Here is a 12268-nt window from a genome sequence, read left to right on the forward strand (position 1 = left end):
GAGTTTGCAGATACATTCTGTTGTTCAAAAAGCAAAGTCTGCAGGCAGGCAATCCGTGATATTTTATAAATTCCTATTTTAAAAAGAGAACCAATCGCTCAAGATTGAAATACAGATAGACTAACCTCAACTTTAATGCATTGTCTGGAGTTAAAGTGTTTTAAAAAGTAACATCAAGTTATCTCAGGAATGTGACTTGAAAGAGTTTGAGATTTACATATTAAAGTGAATCAAAACCTGCAACCATTTTAACAGAAAGACTTAGTCTAGGTTTGTTCAATATTGAATCAGTTGTAGGACATGGATTTTTGCTATAAATTCTGTCCTATGATCCTGCCCCACTAACTGCCTGACAAAAGAGCAGCATTGAAAGCCAGTGCTTCTAAATAAGCCTGTTGGACTGTAACTTGGTGTTGTTTTTAAGCTTTGTCCACCCCCATCATCCAATACCAGCACTTCCACAGCATGGCTACCAAGCTCAGTTAGACTGGCAAAGACTGTCCACTGCCATTCAAATACCCTGCAGGTCATAAGCTCTACTTACCACACTTTCCAATAATTAAACCGGTTGTAATGCCTGTTTGGAGTTCAGTTAGTAAGTGCTTTTGCATGGTTACATCATTAATCCCACATACACTTAACATCTCCTTTTCCTCCGATTCTCAAATTATCAAGCAAGACCAATAGCATCACAGATTAAAGGCAGCTTGTGGTCATTATATTCTTTAACTAAATCCATTGACTCTCTAGTATCTGGTGTCTCAGGAAAAGTTAGGCTCCTAATAACTAAAAAGATTGCTGGTCTACAAGCAGTCAGGAGAATTACTCATTGCTTTTCAAAATGTCATTTGGCAAAAAATTGAATTCCTTTCACATACTGGAAAGGGTCTTTTGATTAGGATTAGATTACTTACTGTGGAAACAGGCCCCTCGACCCGCCGAAGCACGACCCACGCAGACCCCCTCCCCCTACATTTACCCCTTCACCTAACACTATAGGCAATTTAGGATGGCCAGTTCACCTAACCTGCACATTTTTGGACTGTGGGAGGAAACCCACGCAGACACGGGGAGAATGTGCAAACTCCACACAGTTTGTCGCCTGAGGCGGGAATTGAACCCAGGTCTCTGGCGCTATGAGGCAGCAGTGCTACCGTGCTGCCCATACATAGGCAAGATTGAAGAAGTCCAAATATGGCATGCTGCCAAAAATGCTTACCTCAAATCAAAGACAACAATTGCAAGTGAATTTCTTCAGGTACATGCTTTTCTTACCAATGTAACAACATTTCAGAAGCCATTAGCCAGTCACCAAACCACCCTTAATTTTTCACATGGCAAGTTCTTGACACTGCTCCAGCTTCCTCAAAGCTACCTCTTGAGTGAACAGGATATCTGACACTCCTCTTCATTTATTTTTTTTAACTACCATCTAACTGCAGTAGTGCTTATTTTTTCCCCAGCACCCATACTGTGTGTGTGTGTGTAGGTGGCACTCCTCTTCATATCTATCAGCTGGGGCTGTCTGATTAGACCAAATTAAATACCCCAATCAGTGAACTCCTATGAGGTGCACCTGGCTGACCTCATTACAATCACTGCAGATATACCAATAGATGGAGGGGCAGGTAGTGATGAGGAAGTGGGGAGGCTGCGAAAGGGCTTAGACAGGTGGGGATAGTGGGTGAAGAAGTAACAGGCAAAAGACAGTGTGGGAAAGTGAGAGGTTTTGCTAAAACAAACTAGAAAAAAACCTAAATGGGAGAAATGGGCACTCGCTTTCCATTGTTGAATGAGACCCTCTGGCATCTCTGCCTGTATGACCTTCCTTCAAAAAAAGGACAAAAATTACCTTTTCAAAGTGACAGCATTGTCACAGGTATGAGCTCCGCACAATATTCCAAATGTGATCTGATCACATTTGGAATATTGTGCGCAGCTCATACCTGTGATGATGCTATCACTTTGAAAAGGTCATTTTTGTCCTTTTTTTTGAAGGAAAGTCATATAGGCAGAGATGCCAGAGGGTCTCATTCAACAATGGAAAGCGAGTGCCCATTTAGGTTTTTTCTAGTTTGTTTTGGCAGTAGCAGTCACAAGGTGTGTGAATCCAGGGGTTTTGCAAGCTTCAGTAAAGAATTTCTCTGACCTTTTTCTGAAATCTCTTTGAATGTTGTTCTCTCCTGCCTGTAAGAGTCTGGGTTTGAATTTACCTTTTTGCCAAGGGGTGTGTTTCAGGCATGTTCCTGTATTGGAACAGTTAGTTAGTGGTTGTTACTGTATTGGGTCTGTTAAGTCTTCCAATTGTTAAATTCTTATAAATTCAGTTTTTTTTAAACACTACAGTTGAAACAATTCTGTTTTGCTTAAGGGCGGCATGGTGGCTCAATGGTTAGCATTGCTGCCTCACAGCACCAGATACCCAGGTTTGATTCTAGCCTTGAGTGACTGTTTGGAGTTTGCACAGTCTCCCTTTGTCTGCATGGGTTTCCTCTGGGTTCTCTGGTTTCCTCCTACAGTCCAAAGATGTGCAGGTCAGGTGAATTGGCCATGCTAAATTACCCATAGTGTTAAGTGCATTCGTCAGAAAGAAATGGGTCTGGGTGGGTTACTCTTCGGAAGATCGGTGTGGACTTGTTGGGCCGAAGGGCCTGTTTCCACACTGTAGGGAATCTAATCTTAAAGCTGAGTGGTTTTACCAGTTGCATCACACCCGGAATACCCACTTCACATCTGCCTTAGGCTCTAGCCTATCTATTTGGAATGCTGAGACACCTGGATAGAATGGGCTTGGCGATGTTTCCACTATCAGGACAGACTAGGACTCGAGGACACAGCCTCAGAGTGAAGGGATGACCTTTCAGAACTGAGATTAAGAAGAATTTTCTCAGCCCGGGTGGTGACTCTGTGGAACTCATTGCCACAGAAGGCTGTGTAGACCAAGTCATTGAATGTGTTTAAGACAGAAATAGGTGTGTGGACCCACCTACAAACTACATCAAACTTGACAGCTAGTGACTTGGTGCCTTCTGGGTTTTTTTCGGTGATAAACAGCTTAGATGAAAAGCATCCTTTTCCACAGTGGGGTAAATAGTAATAGCTCACATGAGCAATCAGCAGTGAAGACATCAAGGATGCAGGAGGGATAACATACAAAGCTTCAAGGTTTACAGTATATTCAAAGAGAAAGTGTAAACAACCACCGTATAAAGAAGGGAAACAATGTGAGTACAGATAAAACTGGAGAGCAACCACCATAGAAGTGGCCAACGCTGGTGTCCACAGTCAATTGATTAGAGATACTTTTTGAGAATGTGACCCATTCACATGCAATACTTAAGTTAGGTTGTAAGTCTGAAGCTTTATTTTGCTTGGTTTATTAAAAGCTGAGGTTGTAGCCAGAATAAAGAACCACTGAGTTAACTGTCCGAACTGTCCTGACTGATTTCCTTTGGTACTGAGGTACATCAGGCTCTTGATTAGTAAGGGGATCAAAGGTTACGGGGAGAAGGCGGGAGAATAATGTTGAGAAAAATACCAATCAAATTTGAATGGAGTAACAGACTTGATGGGCTGAATGGCCTAATTCTGTTCCTATATTTTAGTCTTAAATCTATATGGCAACCATAGCCTTTTTGTATGGCACTAGTTGCTGGACTTCACTAAGTGAAGAATTTAAATGCCAAAGGCTCCTGAGAAACTGTAGAAGAGGTGTAATGGTGACTGGTAGAGTGTCAGGTGCATGGGTGTGGGGTTGGTTGAAAGTTAGATGAAGGATTCAGGTGATGAGCAGTCAGGTTGGACTGGGTGAGGGGACTTGGTTGGGTAGTTGAATCAGGGGAAATGATTTAGGCTTATTCTGAGTGGGTCAGGAGAGGTCAGGTGGACTTGGTGAAGTCAGTCCATAGTGAGATCAAATCAAGCAAAAGATTGTGAAGTTTGGGGAGGATGGTCGAGCAGTATTTGGGGAATGAAGTGGAATGTTGGAAGAGGTGGGACAATCCAGCAGGGTTTCAGGTCCATAAAGGGATGGGTGGGCAATGTCATCTGTAGAGTTGGCTATGATTTTTTAAAGGTGTTAATCCTTAAACATTTCCTGGCAAACCAGGTGAAGTATGTAGTTTGATACTTGCTGATGGTTTGAGGCTTAATGGACTGAAATAAAGCAATTAAGAGAACCTCATGAACTACAAGTAAGTTTCCAGGAAACAAAATCTCGATAATGTTAGAGCTGTCAAAATCCAGACTCCATAAACGGGTTCAGTACCAAGCAATCACTACTAGTTGAAATTTGCAATGGCATACATTCTACTGCTGAATTTGAAGATGTTAATTTGCCTGTAGGAAGCGAGCAACAGGCCCAGCAGCAGCCAAAATCATCTCCATGGAAGGCAATCACATCCCCTCAAGGGGATAAAAAGAATGTGTAGAACCTGTGTGAAACTACCTCAAACTTTAGTCACCAGAGAACACAGTCAGTGAAAAACCTCAGTGCCATTCCAGACTTGCCTGGGATTTGTTAAATGCTCAGTGAGGTCATTGTAGTCGAGTTCAAAAAAACCAGTCGTCAATATTTTCAATCAAACTGTTCAAACACATTTTGGGTTAGAAGGGATTTCAGTCCAGTCCTTCTGACTCAGGCAGGGACACTACTACTGTGCCTCAAGAGTCCTATTCTCTGATCAATCTATTCAGAGATGTTATGTCACATCTCTGGAGCAGGTGGAATTTACACCTGGGCCTCCTGAGTCAGGGGTAGGGACACTACCTCTGCATCATAAGAGCCCTCTTGTCAGTGGTATAACCCCAAACAACAATGGTTTTACCATTGTAAGTGGAAGTGGAAAACTACAGCTGCAGCATCTTCATAAACCTGTGTGCCTCTGCTGGAACACTTTCACACATGTGATCCAAATATAAACAGTCATTTTGTGTAAAAACAAAATGATTCACAGCGACCATAAATTGCTGAGATCACAGTAGTGGAAAGGGTTAACTTGCATTGCTGTGACCTGATTGTAGCATCATGCTGTTTTGCACTGTTTGGTTGATATGCCAACCATAGTTAAATAGTTGAAGATATGTGGAGGGGGTGATTGATTGGTACAGTGATAGGTGTGTGAAAGTGAGGTGGAGTATTTTGGATGTTGGGCATGAATGGTGAGTGCCATGGACTGTTACTGGGTTACTAATACCATGTATGCATTGATTGCATAAGAGCATGGTGTCTCAATGGTTAGCACTGCTGCTTTAGTGCCAGGGACCCAAGTTCAAATGAAACCTTGGGTGACTGTCTGCCTGTGTGAAGTTTGCAAGTTCTCCCCACATTGGGGAGGGTTTCTGTTGGGTGCTCTGGTTTCCTCCCACAGCCCAAAGATGTGCCTGTTAGGTGGATTGGCTGTACAATGTTGTCCTGTTGTGTGCAGGATGAGTAGGATTAGGCACTGTGAATGTGGGCTGAGAGGATAGGTTAGGCTGTGGGTGGGATGCTCTTCGGAGGGTCAGTGTAGACTTGATGTAATAATATTGCATTTGAGTAAAGGTAACTACAAAGGGCATGAGGAAGAGTTTATTGGAAGGTGAGCCTAGCAGAGAAGATAGTGGAGTAGCAATGGCAGAAGTTTCTGGGAGTAATTCAGGAGACAGCAGAAATGCATCCCAAGGAAGAAGAGCTATACTAAGGGGAGGATGGGCAATCATGGCTATCAAGGGAAGTCAGGGACAGCATAAAAGCAAAAAACAAAGCACACAATGTGGTGAAGATTAATGGGAAGCCTGAGGAATGGAAAGCCTTTAAGAACCAGCAGAGGATAACTTAACAAAAACAATAAAGGGGGAAAAGATGAATATTGAAAATATGCTAGCTAATAATATGAATGAGGATTGCAAGATATCTAAAAGATAAAAGAGAGGCAAAAATGGACATTAGACCACTGAAAAATGAGGCTAGTGAAGTAGTAATGGGGAACAAAGAAATTATGAAGTAACTGAATAGGTACGTTGGAAGACACTGACAGCACACCAGAACTTCAAACGGTGTGGAAGGCAGAGGTGAGTATAGTGGCCATCACTAAGGAGAAAGAGCTGGGTAAGCCAAAAGATCCAAAGCTTGGTAAATCACCTAGATCAGATGGACTACACTGCAGGATTCTGAAGGATGTAGCTGAGGAGATTTTATAGACATTGATGGTAAGCGTTCAGGAATTACTGGAATTGTGGAGAGTCCTAGAGGACTAGAAAATGGTTGATGTCACACCCCATTTAAGAAGAAAGGAGACTATACACCAGTTAGCCTGACCTCAGTTGTTCTTAAGGTTTTAGAGTCCATTCTTAAGGATGAGTATTTAGAAGTATGTGGTAAAATAGTGCTGAGTCAGCACAGCTTCGTCAAGGGGAGCTCATGTCTGACAATCAGTTAGAATTCTTTGAGGAGGTTACGAAGGGGTGGAGGAGTTGCATTACTGGTCAGAGAGGATATCACAGCATGCTGAAGGAGGGCACTATGGCAGACTCGAGCAGTGAGGCAATATGGGCAGAGCGCGAAATAGGAAGGGTGCAGTAACAATATTGGAACTGTACTACAGGCCTGCCAACAGCAAGTGTGAGATAGAGGTACAAATATGTAAACAGACTATGGAAAGATGTAGGGGCAGCAGGGTAGTGGTGATGGGATATTTTAATTTTCCCAACATTGACTGAAATTCACTTAGTGTTAGAGGTTTAGATGGAGCAGAATTTGTAAGGAGCTTCCAGGAGGGGTTTATAGAGCAGTATGTAAATAGTCCAACTCAGGAAGGGGCCATACTGGACCTGGTGTTGGGGAATGAGCCCAGCCAGGTGATTGAAGTTTCAGTAGGAGACTACTTTAGGAATAGTGATCACAATTCCATAAGTTTTAGAATACTCACGGACAAAGACGAGAGTGGTCCTAAAGGAAGAGTGCTAAATTGGGGTAAATCCATATTTGATAAGTGGTAAGCTTTTAAAGATAGGTTGATTAGAGTGCAGGACAGACATGTCTCTATGAAAATGAAGGATAGAAATGGCAAGATTAGGGAACTACTGATGACAGGTGAAATTGTAGGACTAGCTAAAAGGAAAAAGGACGCATACATAACGTTTAGGTGACTGAAAACAGACAAAGCTTTGGAAGAATATTGGGAATGTAGGACCAATTTGAAATGAGGAATTAAAAGGGCTAAAAGGTGTCATGAAATATCTTTAGCAATAAGGGTTCAGGAAAATCAAAAACCCTTTTATTCCTATATAAGGAGCAGGAGGATAGCTGGAGAAAGGGTTGACCCACTTAAGGACAAAGGAGGGAAGTTATGTATGGAGTCAGAGAAAATGGCTGAGATTCTTAATGAATACTTTGCATTGGTATTCACTGAGGAGAGGGACATGATGATGTTGAGGTTAAGGATTGATGTTTGATTACTCTCGGTCAAGTCGGCATAAGGAGGGAGGAAGTGTTGGATATTCTAAAAGGCATTAAGGTGGACACTCCCCAGTTCTGGATGGGATCTGTCCCAGGTTACTGAGGGAAGCGAGCGAGAAAATAGCTGGGGCCTTAACAGATATTCTTGCAGCATCCTTGAACACAGGTGAGGTCCTGGAGGACTGGAGAATTGCTACTGTTGTCCCCTTGTTTAAGAAGGGTAGCAAGGATAATCCAGGTAATTATAGATCGGTGAGCCTGACGTCAATGGTAAGGAAGCAGCTTGAGAAGATACTGAGGGATAGCATCTATTTACATTTGGAAGAAAATGGGTTTATCAATGATAGGCAGCATGGTTTTGTGCAGGGAAGGTAATCTCTTACCAACTTAATAGAATTCTTTGAGGAAATGACAAAGTTGATTGCTGAAGGAAGAGCTATTGATGCCATATACATGGACTTCAGTAACACATTTGATAAGATTCTCCATGGTAGCCTGATGGAGAAAGTGAAGTCGCATGGGGTACAGGGTGTACTAACTAGATGGATAGAGAACTGGCTGGGAAACAGGAGAGAGAGAGTAGTAGTGGAAGGGAGTTTCTCAAAATGGAGAACTGTGACCAGTGGTGTTCCACAGGGATTCATGTTGGGACCACTGATGTTTGTGATTTACATAAATGATCTGGAGGAAGGTATAGGTGGTCTGATTAGCAAGTTTGCAGATGACACTAAGATTGGTAGAGTAGCAGGTAGTGAAGAGGACTGTCAGAGAATTAAGCAGAATATAGATAGGTTGGAGAGTTGGGCAGAGAAATGGCACATGCACTTCAATCTGGACAAATGCGAGGTGATGCATTTTGGAAGAACCAATTCTAGAGCAAACTTTATGGTAAATGGAAAAGCCCTGGAGAAAATTGGTGTACAGCGAGATCTGGGTGTTCAGGTCCATTGTGCCCTAAAGGTGGCAACGCAGGTCAATAGAGTTGTCAAGAAGGTATATAGCATGCTTTTCTTCATCAGACCGGGTATTGAGTACAAGAGTTGACAGGTCATGTTACAGTTGTATAGAATTTTGGTTCGGCCATATTTGGAATACTGTGTACAGTACTTGTCACCACATTACCAAAAGGATGTGGATGCTTTGGAGCGGGTGCAGAGGAGATTCACCAGGATGTTGCCTGGTATGGAGGGCACTAAGTATGAAGAGAGGTTGAGTAGATTTGGATTATTTTAATTAGAAACACAGGGTGGGTGGGGGAGGAAAACCTGATTGAGGTCTCCAAATCCATGAGAGATCTAGACAGGGTAGATAGCAAGCAGCTTTTTCCCAGAGTGGGGGACTCAGTTACTAGGAGTCATGAGTTCAAGGTGTGAAGGGAAAAGTTTAGGGGAGATATGCGTGGAAAGTTCTTTGCGCAGAGGATGGTGGGTACCTGGAATGCATTGCCAGGGGATGTGGTAGAGGCGGGCACGAATGCGTCATTTAAGATGTATCTAGACAGATACATGAATGGGCAGGGAGCAGAGGGATACAGATCTTTAGGAAATTGGCGACAGGTTTAGATAGAGGATCTGGATCGGCGCAGGCTTGGATGGCCGAAAGGCTGTGCCAGTGCTGTAATGTTCTTTGAGCAAAGGAGAGCCAGTGGACATGATTTATTTGGATTTCCAGAAGGCCTTTGACAAGATGCCACATAGGAGGCTGCTAAATAAGATCTGATGGTGCTAGGTATTGACTGACAGGTAAAAGGCGGAGAGTAGGGATGAAGGGGTGGTTTTCACGATGGCAGCTGATGATTAGTGGAGTTTCGCAGGGGCCCATGTTAGGACCACAATTATTCATGTTTTTCATTAACAATCTGCATGAAGAAACTGAGGGCATTGTTACTCAGTTTGCAAGTGACACAAAGATAGGAGGAGGGACAGGTGGTGTTGAGGAAGTGGGAGGCTGCAGAAGGACTTGGACATGCTGGGTGAGTGAGTAAAGAAGTGGCAGATAGAATGCAATGTGGAAAGGGTGAGGGTTTATGTACTTTAAGAGGAAGTATAGTGGCACAGACTATTTTCTAAATGGGCAAAAGCTTCATCAATCAATCAGAAGAACAAAGCGACTTGGAAATACTCATTTAGGATTCCTTAAGGTTGATATGCAAGTTCACTTTGCAATTATGAAGGCGAAGGCAAATGCAATGGCAGCATTCATTTTGAGAGGGCAAGAATACAAGAACAGTACTGTATAAGGTTCTGGTGAGATCACATTTGCAATATTGTGGGCAGTTTTGGGTCCTATATCTAAGGAAGGAGTGCTGGCATTGGAGGGGGCCCAGAGGAAAATCGTTTTGGGGATATGAGGAGCAGTTGAGGACTCTAGGTCTGTACTTGATCGAGTTTAGAAGTATGGCGGGGGAGAGATCTGCCTTGAATGGATGTGAAGGAGATGTCTAGGATCCGAGGACATGCTTCAGAATGAAGGGACTCCCCTTTGGAATTGAAATCAGGCGGAATTTCTTTAGCCAGATAGCAGTTAATCTGTGGAACTCATTGCTGCATAGGGCTGTGGAGGGGAAGTTATCAAGTCTATTTAAGACCGAGATAGATAGGTAAGGGGATCATGGTTAATGGGGAGAAGGCAGCTGAATTGGTTGAGAAATTTTAGCTATGTTTGAGTGATGGAGCAGGCTCAGTGGGCCAAATGGCCTAATTCTGCTCCTATATCTGGTAGTCATTGTGCTTCACTGTGTTGCTGACCATGAGAGGCTCTTCCCATTAGATTAGATTTCATAAAACACTTTTTAAAATTGATAATGACATATCTAGCATGATTTCACAAAACTGTTACAGAGCAGATTGTGCCTGCACCATTTCTATTACTGAGTGCCAGTCTCCTGCCTTTTCCCCACATCCCTACTCACCATTTCTATTCAAATAATTATTGTGTCCTTTTGAATGACTGAAAGTATGTTCTATAATTTGACTTGCTATAATTAAGCTTAGAAAAATAAATAGTGAAATATTAACATTTACTTTGTTGCTTTGCAGCAAACTGCTGGGTGGTGGAATTGAAAGCATGGCAATCACTGAGGCATTTGGCGGTGAGTGCAACAGACTCCGAGGCCCTAATACCTATAGGGAAGAGACAGCAAACAGTGGAAACAATAGTGAAAGCACTTCAAAAGTCGTCGTTATAAAATACTTTGAAATTTTCAGGATGTAGAAGACACTATGTAGGAGATTTTTCTTTTATCTTTCCTTAGTAGTTAATTTCTGTTTTTATTTGCAGAATTTCGAACTGGAAAGACACAGCTGTCTCACACTTTCTGTAGTAAGTTTCCCTCAACAAAGTTTTAAAATCTTCAGCCGAGTACTTTAAAAGGTTTTATTATCAATGTAGGGGTGGAATTAGATCATCTATGTCTTTATTGTAGTTCAAACAAAACACTGTAAATTATGGACTTTAAAAACCAACAAAATTATTTTGCGTTCTTATATTGGTCCTTTCAATTGAGTTGAACCTGAAGTAGGAAACACTGTTATGAGATGAGCTAATGAACGTTTAGCAATATAACTGCCTCTGGTCAAAACAGTAGCGATTGATTTGTCTTTTTCATTCTAGTAACTGCTCAGCTTCCTGGACCGAGTGGATATTCTGGAGGAAAGGTGATCTTCATTGATACAGAGAATACCTTGTATCCTTTGTTTTGTTAGTTTTTTTTCCATTCTGTATTTCTTCTGTCATGATTTCTGATAAATAAGTGTGGCCCTTTATACAGTATAAATTTGTAGGCTGCACACAAGTGGCATATCTTCCCTCCACACCCAATCTGCTTACTGTATGACCACTGACATTTTTTTTTGTGTTTTTATATTCATTGATGTTCTCTGCTTCTAAATAACCAATTCCTAATTTGCTACTGACATTTGGAGGCCTTGCAAGGCACTTGATCATTTGTTCTGTTGCTAACCAGAAAAGTGTTGGGAATAGTTGTTCATGTGCACATTGCTTAGATCTTGTCCGTCAGTGGTAAGAGTTTGAATCCAGCAAGAAAATGTGACATAGCTTTACACCTTTGGAATGTATTTCTGTGGGAATTCCAATGTCAAAATTCATTACTTGGGTATATGTATTTTGCCAGTAATATCACTAATTGGCATTATGATGGAATTCCACAACATTTCAGTGTAGCTGTTAATGACATGGAAAAACATAATTTTCTAGCAACAATCCCCACTCTGTTGGGATCACAGACTAGAATGCAGCTTGGCTTGATGAGAAACCGGGGGTTTACAGTATGACGGAATCTTGCCTTTTTCTGTGTTTTTTCTTTCAGACTGATCTCGAACTCATTGCCATAACCCTGCTGTCTCTATACCCTTTGAGAACTTTAGCCTCTAAAATCTATTTTTCCTTTAATATTTTCAGTGTTTTAGCTTCCACAGCATTCTATGGTATAGAATCACTGATTTAACACCTTGTGAGAAAAGAAATCTCTCCTCATCTCAGTCAGAAATGCATACCATGAGACGTGTCTCCTTGTTCTGGATCCCTGACTAGGGGAAACTTCATTCTTGCATTCCTTCTATCTAATCTTGTTAGAATTTTACGTTTCAGTGATATTTCCTCCTCTTCTGAACTCCAATGAATACAAGGCCAGTCAACCCAATCTGACCTCATACAGCAAAACTGTCATCTCAGGAGTCTGTCTGGTGAACTTTAACTGCACTCCTTCTATGGCATGTATATCTTTTTTGAGTAAGGAGACCAAAACTGCATGCAGTATTCTGGGTGTAGCGTCACCAAAGCCCTGTGCAGGCTCCATTAAGATTTCCTTGC

The 12268-nt window shown here is 42.0% G+C and overlaps 1 protein-coding gene across 1 annotated transcript in view; it reads left to right on the forward strand.

The window, feature by feature from the left end:
- Positions 1-12268, forward strand: part of dmc1 (DNA meiotic recombinase 1) — a 182927-nt gene that overhangs the window by 57473 nt on the left and 113186 nt on the right. The window contains exons 6-8 of the mRNA XM_060849605.1: positions 10477-10529; positions 10718-10759; positions 11051-11123. Of these exons, the coding sequence (XP_060705588.1) occupies positions 10477-10529; positions 10718-10759; positions 11051-11123 (168 nt within the window). The remainder of the gene's footprint in view (positions 1-10476; positions 10530-10717; positions 10760-11050; positions 11124-12268) is intronic.

Source organism: Hemiscyllium ocellatum, chromosome 33, assembly GCF_020745735.1.
Source record: "Hemiscyllium ocellatum isolate sHemOce1 chromosome 33, sHemOce1.pat.X.cur, whole genome shotgun sequence".
Lineage (NCBI taxonomy): Eukaryota > Metazoa > Chordata > Chondrichthyes > Orectolobiformes > Hemiscylliidae > Hemiscyllium > Hemiscyllium ocellatum.